Source organism: Penicillium samsonianum (assembly GCF_028829775.1).
Source record: "Penicillium samsonianum strain IBT 33392 chromosome Unknown utg000010l_segment0_segment0, whole genome shotgun sequence".
Lineage (NCBI taxonomy): Eukaryota > Fungi > Ascomycota > Eurotiomycetes > Eurotiales > Aspergillaceae > Penicillium > Penicillium samsonianum.
Window position 1 is genome coordinate 483,507 of NW_026643268.1, and position 21,275 is coordinate 504,781.

The 21,275-nt window shown below is 48.8% G+C and overlaps 5 protein-coding genes across 5 annotated transcripts; 3 read left to right on the forward strand and 2 right to left on the reverse strand.

The window, feature by feature from the left end:
* Positions 1-4,485: 4,485 nt before the first annotated feature.
* N7471_013772 (uncharacterized protein) lies at positions 4,486-4,668 on the forward strand (the record flags this gene model as incomplete). The annotated part of the gene is made up of 1 exon (XM_057286490.1): positions 4,486-4,668. The coding sequence occupies one exon, from the start codon at positions 4,486-4,488 to the stop codon at positions 4,666-4,668; it is 183 nt and encodes a 60-aa protein (XP_057128969.1).
* Positions 4,669-4,892: 224 nt separating this feature from the next.
* N7471_013773 (Zn(II)2Cys6 transcription factor) lies at positions 4,893-7,086 on the reverse strand (the record flags this gene model as incomplete). Its single annotated transcript, XM_057286491.1, has 9 exons — positions 4,893-5,112; positions 5,167-5,709; positions 5,762-6,393; positions 6,433-6,536; positions 6,598-6,616; positions 6,642-6,744; positions 6,807-6,884; positions 6,949-6,983; positions 7,033-7,086. The coding sequence occupies 9 exons, from the start codon at positions 7,084-7,086 to the stop codon at positions 4,893-4,895; spliced, it is 1,788 nt and encodes a 595-aa protein (XP_057128970.1).
* A 365-nt stretch (positions 7,087-7,451) lies between these two features.
* Positions 7,452-9,136, reverse strand: N7471_013774 (sugar porter family MFS transporter; the record flags this gene model as incomplete). The annotated part of the gene is made up of 2 exons (XM_057286492.1): positions 7,452-8,817; positions 8,871-9,136. 2 exons carry the CDS (start codon positions 9,134-9,136, stop codon positions 7,452-7,454), a joined length of 1,632 nt encoding a protein of 543 aa, XP_057128971.1.
* Positions 9,137-10,649: 1,513 nt separating this feature from the next.
* N7471_013775 (uncharacterized protein) lies at positions 10,650-13,872 on the forward strand (the record flags this gene model as incomplete). The annotated part of the gene is made up of 3 exons (XM_057286493.1): positions 10,650-11,235; positions 11,291-12,674; positions 12,723-13,872. 3 exons carry the CDS (start codon positions 10,650-10,652, stop codon positions 13,870-13,872), a joined length of 3,120 nt encoding a protein of 1,039 aa, XP_057128972.1.
* Positions 13,873-18,563: 4,691 nt separating this feature from the next.
* Positions 18,564-21,047, forward strand: N7471_013776 (Zn(II)2Cys6 transcription factor; the record flags this gene model as incomplete). Its single annotated transcript, XM_057286494.1, has 2 exons — positions 18,564-18,802; positions 18,878-21,047. 2 exons carry the CDS (start codon positions 18,564-18,566, stop codon positions 21,045-21,047), a joined length of 2,409 nt encoding a protein of 802 aa, XP_057128973.1.
* Between the last annotated feature and the right edge of the window lie 228 nt (positions 21,048-21,275).

Consider the following 21,275-nt stretch of genomic DNA (forward strand, 5'->3'; position numbering starts at 1 on the left):
AAGCTCGCACTCAGATGTTCGCGCCCGCTATTGGCCCGCTCCTCTGGTTTATATTCTTCATCTAGGGTATGTTGCGTGGTTTGAAGCGTCGGGGCCAAGAATAGTGTGTAGGCCATGGCTTTGTATTTGGCACTAACGGGGTGCTGTATCCTCGGGCCCTCTGGTGCGATGTCAATGGTTCACTGTCAATCATTAGCTTGCAGATCGGGGAGACAATCCATGACTCACATTTTCTGGTAGCCAAGTCTTGGGACAAAGAGATGGCAAAGAGCTGTGGTCCTTGCGCTCGTGCATTTGTTCGAATGTACTCGGTTCTATTGAAATCGCATCATCTTCAGGATCAGTGAGACAGGCCAGGCCGGGTTGGCTGGTGAAGGGGGAGCGACGATGTGATCGGCAGCTGCCAAGGTGACTTGAATTGGAAGGTGTCCTAAGGTCCAGGGGTGGTGGGAATTAGGGCATCTTTTGTGTTGAACGGGTTGAAAGGACCGGGAGAAGGAAGAGGCAAAATCTGGGGAAGAGGAGGCAGTCGGCGCTCTTCGCCCACATCGGAGGCTCCCATGCTGGTGGTTGATTTGAAAGAACTTAAACTATGTTAGGGCCATTTGATATTCAAAGCATCATAGCAAGGTGACTCACGGAAGAGAGCAGCGGCGAGAGTTCTCGTTATTCAAGCTGGCCATCTCTTCATACATTGCTGTTGACATACCTGCGACGCGGATATTCACCTATCTCTTGGGAGCACACACAGTGGCTGTACAGTAGATCAACTAGTCGACTGCTGTGGCGGAGGCATCTGCGCATAGATACCTTGACCAGCTAATCCAAAACTCGTATCTTTAACCGGCTGATGTGAATGGCAGTGCATCTGGTGGGAATCATACCTGTATCTCTCACAGGCACTGTCTGGCTTGTAATCCTCGATGTATCCTATCAATGTCAGTACAGTGGAAATTCGGTTCTGGGTCAAAGGGGAGAACTTATCAGGTGACTCAGACACAAGCCTGCTCTACTTTGCAGAGTCAGGTGAATGAATTGTAGAACGAATTGCCGGGGGTTAGAGGACGTATTTATAGGCTTCTCGGCTCATCCTGTCGGGTAAGTGCTTGGTAGAAAGCGTTGAGGGACACCTCTTGTAACTGAGGCCTGTCGAAACCCATGTCTTCTATGTACCGCAACTATTTGCAGCGACAATTTTCTGCCTTTAGATGCTCAGCGAGGGAGACGAGCAATAGTGGTGTTGAGAAAGGATGCTGAGTCGGTCAAGAAACGTTGGCTCACTGTTGAATCCTTCACGGCCGTCTTAAATTGAGGCTTTGTGGATATATTCCGTCCGCAATGACAGGCTCATTTTCATTTTCTGATCACCTCACCTGTGAGCGACTCGACGTTGAATGACCAAAAAGCGCCTACAATTTCATCCCTAGAAATCATGGACTTTCAACAAAAGTGGAAGTGTGCGAAATATATATGAGCATTCATATCTGGCCCTCAACATTGTGAGGCTTGATCAGTTTCCCCGACCGACTCGTTGATCACTATCCCTTCTATCAAATTGACTGCCAACCGCCGCTGAAATTAAAAAGTAAATCCATTCAAAAGCTGACTGCGTTGATTGACCAATGCGGTGATCCATAACCACATCCGTTTGCATATTCTATAAGAGACACGAAGGCCTGATCGAAACGGTACTGCCCAGATCTTGACATTCTCCTGCGGACAAAATGGATGCCCCGAACAGCTCGCCAGACCAGGAAAATAAAACAGAACAGCAGCCCAGTGAATTGCCAATCCTTAGCGAGATAGACAAATCACAGGAAAATCCTCATCATGTCCCCCCATTGGTAAGTGAAACGATTCGGCTTCAAATATTTTGGCAGACTAATGCAGTTCTCCCCTTCACAGCAGGAAGCAGAAACAAGACATACCTTGGCGACTTTGCCCTTTCAACCCATTTAAGGTGCTAGCAGACCTCGGACGCGACGATCCCAAGTTCACCTTTCCAGCAGCTCGACTTGTTGGACTCTATCGACGCCTATGGGAGTCGTGCGTGTCCAAGCACATTGATGGAGAGAAGCTAGAGCAAAATAATCAAAAGTTGAAGGAGGCTAGCATGAAATTAAGCAACGAGAGAGACGGCCTCCAGCTTCTCCACGACAAGCAGCTGCCTCGACTGCTCTATATTGAGGAGGTATTGGAAGCATCTCGGGAACGGCTGATTAGCCTGCTCGATGACTGGAACCACCCTTTCAGGCCCAATCTGACAGGGTTGCCGGATGTTGAAAGAGAAGTGTGAGGAATTGCCTATTCCGGATTGCCCTGTCCTATCTTGGTGACAGAGAAATACTACAAGCGGCGACGCAGTGCAGGGAAAATTACCGCATGTAAAGCAGCTATATCTTTCCGATAGTTTTTAGTAACAACGCATAAAATAGCCATTGATTCATTATCAACGTCTTCACTGCAATGTGTCTGCGAGTAATCCCGCATGTTCTGGATCAATCTCACCTGTAATTACCCGATATATTATGCACAAAAAACCGTGGGTCCAGGGATAGTGTCGGGGGCAGCACAGTCAGCGGAGAATATGTCGAGAGACTCAAATATGGTAGAGATTCCATACGAGGCCAAAGGGACAGTCGGAAGCTAGTGCCTGTTGCACCAACAGCATGCCAGGTGATTGTTTCTAGCAACTGCCTGCGTACCCGACAGAGATTCCCCAGGGCCGTTTCAACCCGCGGCAGGAAGATCAGATCCTCTCCTATAGTATCACCAGATGTCCGGTCAAATAGTGCAAATCGAAATTCTATCAAGTGCACCTCTTTAGAGAAAAGGAGCGCTGACATGTAGAGGAAAATGTCGCCAGCCTGAGTAGAGATGGACAGAGGATCTGGACCCGTCCACTTGAAGGCTGACAGCTTGTCGCGATTGGGGTAGAAAAGGCATTCGATCAAGGAAGGCCCCTGAGCTTCATGTCCTGCGGGGTCGACTTTGTTAAGAATCTGCCGCGGATCATCGGGATCAGTGGCGAGACAGGGAGGCGGTGTCGGTATGCCAGAGAATTCATGCCAGATAGCGTGAAGGTCGAGATCCAAATCGTAGTCTACTAATGTTAGCACAAAATGCCATTGAGGTAACGGGTACAGACCATCTTTGCCCGAGTCATTCATATCCGTCGAAAGCTCGCTGTCGAAGCTGCTGTAGGAAAGAAATACAGAAGTGTATAAAATAGCGGTTTAACGAGGGTTGAGAGAGATGGAAAGCTGGAGGCTGAGCAGATATTTTGTTGTAATTCAGAGGAATGATCTTAATTGTTTTCTCAAAGGGAGACACGAGGCTATATATATATACACAGTGAAGGCATCTACTTGCATCATGTATTTCTTCCACGCAGAAAGAACTGGAAGCTTCTTGATCTGCAACAGCCTCATATCACAACAATTTTATTTCACTCTGATTACACAAGGTCAGGACAAACTAGGGGGGATTCATAGCCAGATGCTAAATTATCGAATGCGTTGGATGTATCAACAGCCGTACATCGTTGGCACCCGTCACCAAACCCAACTAAAGTTCACCAACAGTATAGACCTTATCTAAAATTAGCGCTAATCCTCAGGAGATAGCGCAAATAGATAGCGGAAAATCCAAATGTCAGTCTTCCTGCCCATAAACGCTCTACCACATGGAGACTTTATCAAGGCTCAGGCTCATCGACAGAGTAGGCTTGAAGATCGCTCGCTTCCAAGGCTGAAACAACACCATTACAAAGAGCCTGAACCGCTCGTCTGCGGTCCCACAATACTGATGCTTGTTCATCGCAGAGCTGTAGAAGGATGTCGCTGTCGCTTGCTAGCCACTCATTTGACGCTTGAAGCTGTCGCTGCTCCTCCTCGAGTCGTATTTTCTGCGCCGATTTGACGACGTAGCATTCCCATAGGCAAAAGTACAAGTCGAGCAATTTGAGGACTGGTGTAGCGAGGGAGTCATTGAGGTTTACTACTTTCATGAACTCCGCCGTAAGGGTACCCCGTGTTCTCACTGGAATCTATTCAGTATTAGTGGGTTTTTTTCATTTCCTGCCGAGGGGTATGACCGACCTTGGGTTCAATGGTTGTGCCGTTTGAGGCTTGCTCTGGATGGTTTTCCAACTTGGGTTCATCCTCTGGAGCTTGGGATACTCGGCACTGTCTCTTGGCTGGCCGATCAATTGGGGAAGGCGAAGTGGGATGGTCCATTTTGGTCATCAAGATGGATTGGATCAGAAATTGTGCTCGAGGGTCAGCCCGCTTTCTAAGGCCCGGATTAACTTTCAATACACCGTTGCTATTTGATAAATTGAAATTTAAGAAACCTATTTTCCCGTCAATTTAGTCTTCATCTTGGTCCTCCATCGATTTCAAAGCTAAGCGACAGTATGTTGATCATCCAAGAGTCGGGAATACATGTATTTGATCGATGCTAAAAGGTCTAGACATTCCCAAAATGCGATCCACTCTTATCGCTCTTCTGATCACGGTGTTCGTGGCCATGGCAGTCGCAGCGCCCATGCCAAACGACGACCTAGATCTCGATACCTCCGAAGTCGAATTTCAGAAACGAGTCTCAACTCCTGCCGAGCCCATCGGTATCAGCTCTGGAGGCGTGGCCGTTGGCGGCGTTCTCTAATATGGAAAACCCCAAGTCTAATGTGGAATTATTGTATTCGGGTTTCATTTTCAAAGCGAGTCTAGGGAATCAACCTAATATGATACCCCAAGGGCTGCTTGTGAAATTCATGCGAGGGCTTCCTGCACGGACTGCGAAGCTTGAAATGCCTCACTTGGCACTTGCGTGCTAGTTCTTTTGTCATGTGCCTCAATCTTTAGAGTCAAATATTTGAACTTAGTTGATCAATCTTGATTCCGGCTGAGTTTCAGTAAAGCCGACACGTTCGCAATGAGCTTTGTGCTTTCCAGGACACTTGGCGAGACCTCATCTCCTGGGATGTACATCCATCGCGTAATCAGGTCATTGATATGCGGACCAATTTCAATAACTTGGTGTGAAATTAGTTGCCTGATGGAGTGGACGCGAGATGCCGCGAGTGTTATCAGAACAACGGACGCCATGCTGGAAAATGTCAATAATGTGAAAAAAGATAAAAGAAGAGGTTGCAGTCCTTACGAGAGCGAACAAATCCAAGTATCCACCATGATTGTATGATGAATGTTGCGAAGGTTTTGGGCATGCATCCAGCACGCCTCTAAACAAAGACGCGATCCCTCGAATACAATCGGGGGGCATTCGACTACCTCTTCCCCATTTGAGAGCGCCCATGTAAGATAAGGCCGATAAATGACACTCTTGCAAGTCAAATACCGCTGACGAAGGAAGGCACCTTCCGGAGATTTTGTAGGGTCGAGATCAACTGAAAACTGAAAGTGAAATGGTAGAAGATCCTTCCACTCTTCTAATTGATGACCGAGCTCCGAAACCACGGAGGGGAATTGGTTATTGTCAAAGCCCACTCCGTCATTACGGGCATATAGAAGATCATGTACACGATTGAGCAATCGACGCATTGAGATGCAAGCGAGAAAGTACAGAGACGATTTTTCCTGGTCGCTCTGTGACTCCTGGGTGGAGTATTCGCCTGGTAGAGGAATAAGGGATTCGATCTCCGCAATTCCTGTTTGTGGAAGAGCGGATAGCTCAGCCAGAAAGTCACTGGGAAACGAAATCAGCTCAGTTATTTTATAAGAGAAGCGATAGTGCCTACCTCTCGAGTATATAACAAGACCAGAATATCCTGTGAAGGCACTCTAATCGCTCTGGGGGTTGGTCGGAGGGGGTATAGGATAAAAGCAGCCTACACTTGATTGCCGCTGCGCTTATGAACGACCAAGCCTGGAGCGGCCTTTGTAGAAAGGAGAAATATAAGCTGAATATTGTTGTTAGACCCTGGTGTAGTGAAGATTTTTCTCGAAAAATGACGTACCCAGTAAAAAACAGGCACTGGACTGCATCCGCCGTGAATTCCGCTTGTGCCAAGTGAATTTTGTCAAATGCGCATTCGAAGTACATAGAACCCAGGAGTCGCTTTTCAGCTTCCACCTCAGCTAAATGTGGCTCTGGAGTTTCCCTGGTCGTGAATAATCTCACAAGCTCGGAGGAACATCCTAATGCCATGACTAGTAAAGCTAGGCATGAACGCGTATTGTATTCTACCGCGCCTGACAATAAATGTTCCTTCAGGCTTTTCGTGGTAGATCTCGCCATAGTGGGATACCAAAAGTTGATCCCTCGCTCGAAGTCTCGAAACGTTTTCCCTATGTCGCGCTTCGCCATGTATGGTTGAGGGGGGGGACGGCCTGTGAGACAGTGTTCTGCGTGCATTCTCAAGTTGGAAAACTGAAAATTTACTCTCCTTGATCAGACTTCGGAATTCACCAAAATGCGGCCACGATAAGATAGATTCCGTCGTTGAGGCGTGGAATGGGGACAAAATGGCGTTTGAAATATGATCAGAGGGCCCCTCTCCGCGACCCAGATTACTAAGGGTGCTGGGTGAGATTGCGTTTCCAGGAGATGCCACAGAAGAGATATTAGCTGGACTTCGGTGGGATGCTTGGGCCTAGAAAAAATGTTGGTCAAGTCACGTAGGCCTCCGGTAGGGTACGACGAACGAGCTGTGCGGATAACTGCAGCAGGAGACCTTCCGACCGAATAGCGACGTCCAGAATCATGTCACTTTTGCTCTTGCTATTTTGCATATCAGAATTCGTTCCAAAGATACGGGCTTGTGGTGAAATAATTCAACGTACTTGATAGCCTCGGCTCCATACACACAGTCCGTTCCCCCCTGGGTGCAGGTTGTACAAGAAGGCCGACGTCCATCACATCTAGAAATCATATGTTAGCGCCCATTTGATCTCAAAAGAGTGGGACCATGCATATTGACCTCACTTTCCGATAGCGACAGGGGTCGCACTGAGACCTAGCTGTTAACGCCATGCCCATGTAAAATGAGGGAGGAGGCACACGACATACCGCCAGACACGTTCGTTTTCGCTTATGACTCTCCGTTTCTCTATCTGGGGACATTATATCGTCGATCATGGAGTTTGTCAGGGAGAAAGACAGAGCAGCAAATTCGAGAGATCGGAAGTTGGCCTGGGCCCCCGCATTCGTGGCTTAGTTTAGCCGACGAAAAGGCGTTGGGGATACGCAGCATCGGGTGATTTTCTTTAATTTTGAGTTCCAGGCCCAGGAACAAGAATTAAACCTCAAATATGTAAGAAAAAGCGGTTTGCGGTATTTATATTACTATAGTTCCAATAAATTCATGATGCATCATTCCGATTGCTAAAAGACGGTGAATGTGCTGCTAGCTAACCCCCTGTCCATTCGAGTTCACCGGTCGCTTCACTTCCAGTCCGCTTGATCGAAAATAACATGCGCGAATACTTTCAGACGCCATTCCGTGTATGATTGTCATCGGCGACTTCCAAAGTTCGCAAAACGGTGGTGATATCACGTTTTTCTAGACTCTTCTTCACTGGATTTGGCGCGGAGAAAACTTCTTCGAGCTCCTCCAGGGTGCGCTCTTTGGTCTCCGGGAACCAGAAGTAGATTACAACCATTTCGATAAGATCCCACGCGATGAATACAGCATAGAAATAATACTTGAGCTTCGCGAAGGCTGGTCCCGAGCTGTAGGAGATAATGGCGCTGCTGATATTGGATAGCAAATTTCCAACTGCCGTGCCCTTTGCTCGTGTGTTGGTCGACAGCGTCTCGGCAATGTACATGGCCTGCAGCGGTGTCCAACCAAAGGAAAAAACGATTCCGAAGAGGTAAATGAATGCAACAGAAGTATTCGCTGCACTAGAGTTGTCCGGGTTGTCAACGGACATCTTCGAAGTTCCGAGAATCACGGCAAAGGCGGCGGAACAGAAAAGAAGCGAGTAGAGCATCAGCGGTCGTCGGCCGATACGATCTGTGAGACCAGCACCAGAGATAGCGGCGAAGAAGCAAATGACAGGATAAATTCCATTGAGCATCAACTGCGTTTTGACGGAACCGATACCCGCATTCTCAACCATTACCGGAAGATAGTACCCAGTGAGACTGTTTCCCGACAATTGGCCAAAGCAAGCCATGCCGGCCACACAGATGAAGCGACGGCGAGCCGAGTGAGTGTTGAAGAGCTCACGGTACTCCCACCACTTCTTACTGGAATCATCCACCGTGACAGCAATCTGATGTTGCATCTCCTTGACTTGGAGAGTCACAATGGGATGGCTAGCACTACCTTCGCCGTGGTAGGTCGCAAGAACCTGAATTGCCTCGTCAACGCGGTCTTGTGCCATAAGCCAACGCGGAGACTCTGGTAGGAACCACGTGGTGCAGGCTACGATGACGGACGAAACCAACTGGCACCAAATTGGGATGCGAAAGCCATTTGCGGAGGCGATACTCTGGCATCCGTATACGACCCAACTAGCGACGATCGATCCGATATACCAGGTGCAGTTATAGAGACCCGTCAGCGTACCACGCCAGACTGGGTGAGCCATCTCAGAGACATAGCATGGCGCGCTCACGCAGCAAAAGCTGACTCCAAACCCAAGAATGAATCGACCAGCAAGGAACATCCCGTGATTGACAGCTGGTGCCTGGACGCAAGTTCCGACAATGATAATCGCAGCTCCAATAAACATGCCCATCCGACGTCCCAGGATATCATTTGCGGGACCGGAGAGAAGGACAGCAGGTATGGATCCGATGTTGTAGATTGCAAAGACCAGGCCAGTTCCCGAAGACGCGGTTTTCCTGTCAAAGTAGAGTCAGAATGAAAGTTTCGACATCGCAAGAGAGGCACTCACATATGGAAATACTGTTGATATGAAGTCATGGCATTCACTCCTCCCATCAGCGACCCATCATATCCATTGAGACAATCGCAAAGATATGCGACCGTTAAGCAGCCGTACAGGCGAAACATATTGGGAGTCCATGGGCTACACTTCATAGACTCCACGGCTTCAGCCAGTTGAATCGCCTCGCTGGTTTCTTGCAGGGCCATTTCTTTGGAATCCACACCATCCTTGCCAATCTCGACATGCTCGAGGGATGGCTTAGAGGGGTCCATGGCCGTCATCGCAGGGTTTTATGCCGGAGGACACAAGTCTTGTTGCGAACTTCAATCAAAAAATGTAATCGTAACTGGCGCGATGAATTGGATAGCTTCATGGAGCTCAAGGATCAGCGGTATATGTGGGTATTTAAACGATTTGGGTCGCATGATGGCCGGCATGTTGATAGATTGAAAATCCGGGGTTAACCAAAGTTTAACTCTAGGAACGACGCCAAATGAAGGGCTTTCGCGGGGGCACGCGCTTTCGGGTCGCGTTTCCCCGACTGGCTTGTGACTGGCTCGCAAATGCGGATACTGCAGTTTTGGGGCGTGAACCGAAGCGCTTACCCCTTCTTGGATTCAAAGATATGCAGTAGCTATCCCAGATCGGTCTGTGTGGATGGTCTGAGGCGGTTCAGCAGAATTCTTTCAACTGATCACCCCGCATCATCGGCTCCGGTACCCCCGAGCAAGGAATGTAGGGGCTAACTTGGGTGGCCGAGACGCCCCCTGGCCTTGTTCAGGCTTAGCCTGTTTTCATTTAACCGGTCATCTCGACTCCAGCCGACAATTTACCGGAGATTTTGTAGTTGGTGGAAAGGACGAGTGCGTGACCTCAAGTCTTTATCAGGTCCTACCTCAATACTTGATAGCAACCCTCAATTTTGGGAATATCGTATTTGAATTACTTCAAGGGACTACTAAATATCTAGTAGGTACTGGCACTTGGAGTTTTCGGGGTTGTGATACAAAGATATATTTGGGAGTGTCTACAGAGCAATGAGCTCCAGGGCTTTTTGCGCAGAAAGGGCGCCACCGATACCTTGCTAAGCTGCTAATATCAGTTTACTTGCATCTCTGATCGAGCTGCAGACAAAGAATTATCTTGGAGATTGAGGGATGGGTCTATACAATCAAGACTTTTCCTGCTTTTTAGAGAAGCGCTCATCTGGACAGGCGAATACAACCGAATTGGCGGAGCAGAAGTGGGTCCAGTAACAGGTCCGTCGGGGATGATGGGACCGAAAAGCGCAGATCAGGTCAAGGGATGGATTAGGATTCCCCCGTACATACAGAGTAGACCCAGCAATACTCGTGCACTTGGAATCGCTTCAGATACTACCGTCTGGGGGCTGGCACCATCACAGGCCCTCGGTAGACTAGCTATCTCAACATGTGCAGCAGACGATTATCCGCGAATCACAGATCGGATGAGCACCAAATGCAAGTACCGCGTCCAGATGAGCCCAATATGCCGTGACAGTCCACGATGCATCGGACCAGTAGTAGAGAGGGGTAAATACAACGTGTTCCACGATCCCCGCACGAGTGACGAGTGATGATCTGTGGTTTTTTCTTTTTTTTACCCTTCTCTCTGCGGGCTCTTGTCTTGGTAGTTCGACGGATACCATTTAAGAGCCCGAGTGCCGCCGAAATAAAAAGAAGAGGGAAATAATTTGCGGGAATTCATCTTACAAACGAAGTTGTGATTCCAGCTTTTTTTTTTGCTCGCTGAGTCGATCGCACCATGTCCGAGGCCGATAGCAGCACCTGCGACTGGGAGAACCCGCGCATCTTCCAGCGAAACAAACTCCCCCCTCGCGCATACTTTCTTCCAGAATCATCACTGTCGCTGAACGGCCAATGGGACTTTAATTACGCGTTGTCACCCTTGCTGGCCCCGGAAGTCTCCAATGACAAGAAGACCGACGCATCGTCTGAATCGGTGCAATGGACAACCATTTCGGTTCCTGGTCACTGGCAGCTACAAGGCCACGGAAAACCCAACTATACAAACACCATCTTTCCATTTCCTTGTGACCCACCTAATGTCCCCAGCCAAAACCCGACAGGTACATATCGGAGGTCGTTCGACGTGCCACCTGATTGGGACTCAACCGCGCAGCTGCGGCTCCGATTCGACGGAGTAGACTGCGCCTACCATCTCTGGGTGAATGGACATGAAGTTGGATATGCACAGGGGAGCCGCAATCCATCTGAATTTGACATATCGCAGTTCGTTGATCGGAAGGCGAAAAATGATCTTGTTGTGCGTGTCTATCAGTGGTCAGATGGATCGTACATCGAGGATCAAGACCAGTGGTGGCTTTCGGGTATCTTTTCTTCACAAATTCCCATGGAAATTGGTGCAAGCTAACTATATTTCAGGAATTTTCCGCGATGTTAACCTACTCGCCTTCCCCTCCGCAGCTCGAATTGAAGACTTCTTCGCGAAAACCGAATTCGATGAATCCTACGAGGACGGTGTCCTGAAAATCACGGTCCGCCTTACAACTAGCGAGTCAGTGGTTTTGGAAGCTACGCTGACCGACCGAAATGGACCAGAGGGAGTTATCGGCTCTGCGGGTGTGTCGCAAGTCGAGAGTGGGGATGCGATCTTGGATATTCCTGTGAAGCGCCCTGAACACTGGACGGCAGAGACACCATATCTATACGATCTCACTCTAAGTCTACAGACTTCATCGGATAAGAAAGATCTTCAAAAGATACACCATCGTGTTGGATTCCGCCAGGTTGAAATAAAGAAAGGAAATATTACCGTCAATGGCAAGGCCATCCTCTTCCGTGGTGCCAACCGCCATGACCACCACCCCCAATTCGGTCGTGCTGTTCCCCTGTCGTTCCTTCGCGAGGATCTCCTTATTATGAAGCGTCATAACCTCAATTCACTGCGATGTTGTCATTACCCATCGCACCCCCGACTATACGAGCTTTGTGACGAGCTTGGTTTATGGGTGATGGACGAAGCGGATTTGGAATGTCACGGATTTTACGATGCGGTCGCACGACCTCTCGATATTCCAGAATCAATGGACTACGAAGAGCGCAAGAAGCTGACCTTCGACCAAGCCGCTCAATACACTAGCAACAATCCTGAATGGAAGGACGCATATCTGGATCGTGCAATTCAGATGGTCCAGCGTGACAAAAACCATCCTTGTATCGTGATTTGGTCTCTCGGAAACGAGGCATTCTACGGCCAGAACCACCAGGCTATGCATGATTATATCAAGTCTGTCGACCCGAGCAGGCCCATCCACTACGAAGGGGACCCCGAGGCAAAGTCCGCCGACATGTTCTCTTACATGTACCCATCTGTCAACCGAATTGAAAAACTGGCGGTGGCAGAGGGTGATGACTTTGAGAAGCCCATTGTACTCTGCGAGTATGGCCATGCGATGGGAAATGCCCCAGGCGCCCTGGAAGAGTATATGGAAGCTTTCCGAACCCATCGACGACTGCAAGGCGGATGGATCTGGGAATGGGCAAACCACGGCCTCTGGGATGAAGAACGGGGATTCTACGGATATGGTGGAGACTTTGACGATTTTCCCAACGACGGTATTTTTGTTATGGATGGGCTCTGCTTTAGCAACCATACTCCGACTCCAGGCCTCGTTGAGCTACAAAAGGCCTACTCTCCAGTTCACGCGTTTTACGCCAACGGTTCGATCTCCATTGAGAATAGATACGACTTCACGGAACTGGCGCATCTTCAGGCCTTATACCGCATTGAATCATTCGGTGAAGAGTAAGGATCCTCATTTTTACTTTTAAGATCAAGCTAATGAAAATACAGGACAACCATCATGTCCACAGGTAGTCTCAAAGTTCCTTCAGTGAAGGCGGGGCAGAGTGCAAGCATCGAGTTTGCTCAAAATCTACCCAGCCTTCCTGGAGGTGAAATTTGGCTCACTGTCAGCTTCCAGAACATCCAATCTACCCCCTGGACCCCGAGTGGTCATGAAGTTGCTTGGTTTCAACACCCTCTCAAAACTTCTTCGATCGGTCCTTCTCTTTCTCCTCGGTTCCCTATGCAGACCAGTTCCAACTGTTCCAGCCACACCGTGACAGGCTCGGACTTTGAAATTTCTTTTTCACGTTCCACCGGTGGCTTGACAAGCTGGACCTCTAGGGGGCATCAGCTTCTGGATCCTGATCTGAAAACAGCCACTGCCTTAGCACCAGGCTTTTGGCGACCTCCAACCGACAATGACACTATGTCATCAGATCTAGAAGAAAGGAAGAGATACGGACTGGATGATATGAGAGTCCAGCTTCGAAGCATCAAGAATTCTAAAGTCGAGGGTGACTCCGCGCAAATAGTGACCGAAACTTGGGTGGGGCCACCCGTTCTTGCATGGGGCTTCCAAGTGACAACAAACTATACTGTTACCGGAGATGGAAAGCTTTCTGTGACCTCATTGGTGAAGCCTCGAGGGTCTCTTCCCAAAGATCTTCCACGACTAGGCCTGGACTTGCGTCTCGCCGACCAGTTGGACAACGCCAAATGGTTTGGTCTAGGACCAGGGGAGTCATACCCAGACAAGAAACGATCTCAAAAGCTCGGAATCTATAAAGCTACCACTGAACAGCTTCACACACCATATGAAGTCCCTCAGGAGGGCGGAAACCGATCCGAGACCCGTTGGTTGCAGCTGAGCGATAATCGTGGCTGGGGCATCAAGGTTTTCAGAGACTCCGTGCATACAGACAAGGACCCTACAGTCCAATTCCACTGGGCCGCATCTCGCTACAGCGCGAAACAGATTGAATCAGCAAGACACCCATGTGATCTTGTTCCTGAAAAGACAGTTCATGTGAGACTCGATGCTGAATGCAGCGGAGTGGGAACTGGTGCTTGTGGGCCGACTACCCTGGACAAGTATCTCGTCGCTTGTGAAGAGAGAGAGTTCAAATTTACTCTGGATGTCCTGGAGATAGAATGATTTCGGATTCTTGCAAGACATTTTTTATCTCTGAAATGTCTCAGTGCTGAGTTTGCTATACATTTTGGTTACCAAAAGAAATTGAAATGTAGCCCAGGCTTCTCAAGAAGACGATCACGAATGGCTTCTAGCATCGAAGAGGTGATGCTTCGTCGCCGTTCAACATGAGTACGAGGTGCTCTGACATTTCCGAATGTATGAAGATTATTGCGGATGTTCGTTATGGAACGCCAGCCATCTGGGATGTGTTCAGGGATCCCCCAATCATCATCGTTATGATATGAGGCTGGTGCAGATCAGGGTCTACAACCTAAAGCTGCCTCGTACAATCGGCGCCAATCAGTATTAAGATTGTGCGTTTGTTTAGCGGGGCCAGTCCTTCAATTTCTGCGGGCCGCGTATCAATTGTTATATCTGGTTGATTTGTGGCCATTTGGCTGAACAATAGGTCGTCTTCACATGAACGGTATTATCACCAATATCACGCCGCAAACAGCTGATCTTTCCTGACGAAAGAAATAGCCTAGCAGAAATCAAAACAGAATTCTAAACTATATACAAGAATTCTACAATGACTCCAGTCTATATAGAACGCTAATATATCCTACACTTTTGCCAGTCCTTTTCTCAACAAACGTGCCGATCTTGGCTTAACAACCAATTCCGACCTACCAAAGCTGATTCTCTTTCTACCTTTTTTTTTGTCTCTTATCTCACATGAGGTTTCATTCTACTGTCATAGTTAGCCTGCTCCTCACGGTCGGCACCTCTGCGCGGTCAATCATCCACAGTGGTCAAGGCTTTGGAACTTACTACTACGATGTCGAGTAGGCAGATAGCTGCGGTACTACGTTCGATTACCAAAACCAAGGGGCAGTAATGTACAGCTTTGCGACCCTGCTCTCTCTTAAACATATGGACACCGACTATGCAGTTGCCATGAACAACACCCAGCTAGGCACCGACCCGTCTATGTACTGTGGTAAAAGAGTTGTTTTCTCCGTCAATAGACATCAGTCTGACCTACAGCTCTTCATCGGAGACGGCTATTAGCGCTGCGGCCTCGGCTCTTCTATAAGCGATATATGTAATGCAGAGGGTGCTCCGGGACTTGTCTTTAGTTACACCGTCCTCGAAGAGTTACCTGGTGGTAACGCCTGTAAGGCTGGTCACGTCGCCATTTCATGGGAAATCGTTAAGGAGAAAGTAAATGACTTCGTCGGTAGCTCTTCGAACTTTGTCTCGTTATCCGAACCAAAATCTTCCTATGCTGCTACCGTTGAGCCCTTAGTTCAGTGTCCGGCTTAGTCTGAGACCCCAACGACTATGATCATCGGCACATTAGGTACTCAAGCTACTGTGTTCTCCACAGCATGCTCAGAGAAAGTATGGTAATGCAACGGTGCTGTGCTTAAGCAGTGCGTTGGATCTATCTAGACCTCTCTTATTACATGCACTACTGGTTACGATTGTCAGGGCGGTTCTAATCCGTACTACATCTGAAAAAAAGTCCATCCCTGCACGCTTGATAGACATTCAACTTGGGCTGGTCAAGCATCTGCTGCTTGCATCTTTCTCTCTGTCGGCAGATACCTAGTCCCTCAATTCAACTGGAGCTGGTATTTTTTCATCATCGGTACTTGATATTTTATGTCAATTTCGGAAGCTAGCGTCAGACTCTAGCATTAGGAGGCCCTTTTATCCAAAGGCTGGTCTAAAAAGTCTCCGTGGTAGAGTGCTAAAAGCAGAATGCCGAATTACGAGAAATCTATCTTCAGGCCCTAGCACCGATGATTATCTACTGAACGGCCGGCCCTATATTGAGGCCCGCCAGCCAGGACGGCTTCATAGTGCATTGTCATTTTACGATGAATTATGACTCATATCTTTGGATTTTCAAAATAGATATTGATAGGAGACGTTAAACTTTTCCAAAGGTCGTTACATCAACGCAGTGTTACGCCAACCATACAATGAGGTATAGGGAATGTGGAGGAGGTGCCTATGCACCACCGGAGCTGTCTGTTGATACATCACCTCGCTTACCTGCTTGCATAAGCACGAGGGGATCCCCTAAGAAAAGAGGGGCTGGATCCTCTTAGGAGGACCAGCGATTAGTCTGAATATCATCATACCCATATCAGGCACATCTCACATTCCCCACTCGTATCCATATCGTATCAGGACACCCCCAGGGGCTGTCCTAACACGCAGGCTGATGGCTTGATAATAGCTGCCGAAACTGTTGCGCTATGAGGCGCTTTGATCGCCTGGCTCCAAGATTACCCTCAAGCTTTCTTTTGGGATAAACGTAGCCTTGTAGACAGGGCGGAGGTGGATTGTCGTTCGCGATATGGCTAGTATTGACTGATGGTCCCAGCTCACCACCCTGACCGAGCCTAGAGACACCAGTCTGGCCACATAATGCTACGTGAGACTCTTTTGTCGAAATAACGCTTTCATCGTTGCTTTCTGGAGCTTCTATGGCAAGCTCTGTTAGCAAGACGAGAATTCAAAGAACCTTCAACCGCTTCGAATCAACATTATTTCCTTACCTTCAGAAATATCCGTGAGTACAGGATTTGCACTCTTTCGCCCTTTCTCAGCGCCACTTTACTAATCCACTATGAGCTTAGCTCGTTAATTTAGTATTTTACCAGTCGTATGTGACTGGATTGTACCATAACACCGTATAGAATCTGTTCTATAAATATCTGTCGACGATCGATGAATCGGTAAGGTCTCGTACGTAGCAATAAATTATCACTAAACAGCTGTTCCTCCTCAGTCTCTCCGTCTGTCGGTTCTTCATCCATCCTAGAACTCAGGGGCTTGCTTCTTAGTAAGCTCCTTTTCTGTGGATCCTCTCTGAAACGGGCACTAGTGGTAATCTACCACTGACAATATCTCTCCTTCGAGATAAATTCGCTGCAAATAAAGCAAACCGCCGTCTTCTACCTCCCGATTACCGTAACGCGCCTATTTAGAGGGGAGGGCGGGTTGTTATTTTTTTTTATCACGGAAGAACGTAGGCAATACATATTAGCGAGTGAGAATTAAAGGAATAAATGACAGAAATGCAGTGACACCAGTGAGGACTTCTCTTTGGAACGAAAGAGCTCTGGCGGCGATGGTAGAGTAGGTACTCGAAATGAGGAATTCCCCCTGAATGTTGCGATGTGGGGTAACTCGTTCGGGTGGAGTTGCGGTGTTCGCAGCTTTCGAGATAGAAGATGGGCGAGGGTGGGTTGGGAAAGGCTTCTTGCCCGCCCCAGGGCCTGGAAGTTGAGAATTTATCCTCTGTCACAGCGTTCTATTAATTACAGTAGCGCCCGATATCGCGTTCCATGTTGGGTCATGTACAGAATGGATCGAAACTAGCTTCACCAGATTATCTGCACCTCATGTTGACCAGCCAGATCGGTGATCTGATCGGCTAAACATTATGTATATAATTGGCTAGATCAGTGCTTCTAAAATTCCCGATTTGGTCTAAGCCAAGGCCATTTTGTGCTAACACTTAAGCCAGATGTCTGCTATCCCACCCACTCGTCTTAAAACTAATACAAATAATCCTGAATAAGGATCTGAAAATGTTTTTGCTCAATTTCGCAAACGACCTTCTACAAGTTATCCCCCAAAACTTGGAGTCACAAAGAGATATCAACGCTCTAGCCCAAACGAACCGCCAATTTTACCTTTTCTTTAATTCCTACCTTTATCTCTCAAATATTCGACATAAGAACGGTTCAGCTATGGTTTGGGCTGCAGAGCACGGACAATTACAAACAGCCCGTAATCTGATCTGGGAAGGGTTTGATGTGCAATCCCATACCAATCTTGGCTTTATTCCTCTTAATCTTGCAGCCTTTCATGGGCAAGCGGATATAACCTCACTTTTGCTCGTGCATATTATGATTAGTTACCACATGGCTACTACATCGTACCTGGAATAGGCTATCTAGGCCCTTCTCCAAAACTATGATTTTGATCCCACATGAATATCCTATCAATATAGGGCTAATCTTTATCATTAACACTGGGCAATCTGGGCAAAATTGTATGTCCGTAAGGTCTCTCATCTATAGCAGGACGGGATCCACTGTTTACTCCAAATTATCCATGGAGTGCATAACTAAGTACATACATATGCACATATGTAGGTAACTATAAGGGTCTAAGGTCTTATTATCTTATGTGTCTGACTTGGACCAATAGCACCATCACGCGTGGACGCTCGCTTATTATTCCAACAAAGAGAAGTGGCGAATTAGGCCAACCTTGGCAATGTCCACCATAATAGCTGACAATAGCTGGCGAGATGACACACTAGAGAGAACGTGGGTGTGTACCTAGGTAGCATCCGGATCTTTTCTCGTTTGTTATTCCCTTCTTGTTCGTTTTTTTTCATGCAAGTCTCATGGCGTGCAGGGAAGCCAGTGATCCCTGTTTTTTGCATGTACCTTTGTCCTTGGCCAAGATCTGCAACGTCTGGAATCTACCGCCAACACCACTCCTGCGCAACTGATTTTCCTCTGCGCGATCCGACTTCTGCCCCCCCTCCGCCCCTCCCATCTAGTCTCGAGTAGTTCAGAGGGAAATTCCTTTGAAGGTTCCGATCGCCATTTGGAGTTGAATAAAACTAGTCGGAATGAATATCTGAATTGTTTTGTCCTCTCCACCGCTCCGTCATGTATTCCACTTTCTCCGCCAACTTCGATACCACGATCGACACCTCCCGTGAGAGATCAGCCACTCCTATCACAGCTCCACGACCTAAGCCCAACCAGGTCGCTCGGGCCTGTGACTGGTGTCGGCTTTATCGCGTGAGATGCGATGGCAAGCAGCCATGTCAGAACTGCCTGAATCGAGGAGGTTCTTGCAGCAAGACAAAGCCACAGGAGGCCACCTCGCTCCCGGCTGCAAACCGGTAGGAAACCGATCTCCAGCCCCCTCGGGATCACCTCGGGATAAGCGTAAATGGCCTGCTGATCTATATCGACAGAGAGATCCAAGGGTTACGAAATAAAGTGAAGGACCTTCAGGATGAGATCGCGAAACTCAAAGATGGAGCGGAAATCCAAGTACAGACCGGTTTCGCGACGCCTCCACTGTCGGATGCTGCGCACACCTCATTCGACTTTGCGGATCTCACAAATACTACGGAAGGATGGCAAGGCCTCCAGCAGACGGGGCAGATTCACTACGGGCCCTTGTCGTCCTCATATTTTGTCTCCAGAATCAGTCGCTATCTCTCCCAAGCACTCAACCTGCCAATAGAAGATGCGAAGTTGGGGGCATGCATGGCACGCTTTCATTATATTGCCCCCTCCCATAAACCGTCTCGATGGGATGCAAGCCCGGCCAACCAGGCGGATCAGCCCCCGGACGAAAGTGAAGAGGCCGAGGATCTGACCTGGTCACAAGAGCAACACTTTCTCAATCTGCTCTGGCAGTACTTCCATTGTGTATATCCTATCCTCGACGAACGTGATTTTCAGCAGTATTATGACACGTTATGGTCCAATTCCACAAATGGAATGTCTACCCGGAAGTCGTCCGCCTTGGTTGATGTGCTGTTGGCAGTCTGTATGCAGTACAGCAGCACGTTCTTCGTCAGCGAAGAAAACCAGCAGGGAGATCCGGGTCCTGGATGGCAGGCCAAAAATGCGAATCTAGCCAGTCGAACTTACTACCAGAGGGCCCAGAGGCTTCTGCAGAGTGAGCTCGAAAATCCAACCATCATGGTCGTGCAGAGTCAAATCTATTCGATTGTCTACTTGTACAACGCCTCCCTGCTGAATACGGCGCATATTAACCTGGGTGCTACGCTGCGAATCGCCCACGCGCTGCGGCTGCATATCCGCCCACTGGACGGGACCTCCCCTGAGCAGCAGGAGCTACAGCGCCGGATTTGGTGGACGCTCTATCGGATCGACACCCAGCTCTCAATGACCCTGGGTCGACCACCACTCATTCAGCTGTCCCATGTCAGCTGCGGGCTACCGGGAGACGGTCGCGAGCACGCCCGGATATCTGGCACAGTCCTCCACACGAACCATGATGACATTAGTTGGCTCAGCTTCCATGTCCAGTGCACAAAGCTCATATATCTCGTTCAGGGTGTGCAGACAGCACTACATAGGAAATGTTCCCAGCTGCTTAATGGGGATAAGGTCAAGGATCTATATGAGGATCCACGCCTCCTCGAGACCTTGGCCGAGTTTCTCGGACAGGAGATGACAGCCATTCATAACTGGGTTCAAAACGTGCCACAGTCTCTATGTAATGCTCGCACGGGGGCGGGTGAGTCCTTCTCTACCAATCGGGACATGCTGAATCTGTGCCCGTATAGCCCGCTCTGGCTGCAGCGCCAACGCCTCCTGCTGGAGCTCCACTATCACCATCTTGTGATCTCGACACTGCGTCACTTTATCCGATTCCCTCCCGTGAGCTCCTCCATGACTCCGCGGACCGACGGTTACAACATCTCCTGTCTGAATCACGCCATGGCGATCACTAGTATCCTAAATCAAGTGCTGTCCGAGACAGATCTCCTGCGCGGCTGGTCGCCCATCTTCCAGTACCAGTGGGATGCCATTCTGTGCACCCTAGGATTTGTGCTCGCTAACTCCGTCTGTCCCCCCACCCCATCTGCCCGAAAGTCACTGCAGACGGCGATCCGCACGCTGGATCTCGTCAGCGATCACTTTTTGGCAGCCAAAAATGCGGCACAGGTCGTCCGTGAAGTCAGTTGCCAGGCCGATCGACTCATCAAGAACGTCCAACAAGGTCTGACACGGCGACAAACGCCGCGTGCCAACCAGTCCTTGTCCACCGGGGCGCAGAATCTCAGGCCGCAGTCGAACCAGATCTCGTCCGTCCCGCCCGGGCAACCCGAGATCCGGCCCAACCCACTGAAACGGTCGCTGCTAGCGACTACCCTGGAAGTGTCACAGCATCAGCCAATGTCTAACTTTCCTAACTTTGAAGCGCGTATGCAGTTAATGGACATGACGCCGATTGGGCCACTAGCCGAAGTATCTCCTTCTTTAGGGACGACGGAGTCTATGTGGATGCCCTCGGCCACGTCTGCAGACATGGTCATAGGCACTGAAGCCCAGTGGCTGCATGCGAGTGCGATGATCATGGATTCCTGGACCATCAACTCGTGATTAGCCGTGTTTTCTTTCACTGTTTTTTATTTATTTTGTCTTGCTGATTTTTAACTTTTGCCCGACTCAGAGTACCGCCATCTCTAACCCTAATCCACAGTCCTTAACTAGGCAACGGGCTCTGCTAGGTGGAGAGAAATAGAAGAGATACAAACTAAAATGATGACTATATCGCTTGGTTGGCTTAGCGTGTGATGGAAAGACCATCGGCTGCTGTCTAGTCGAATT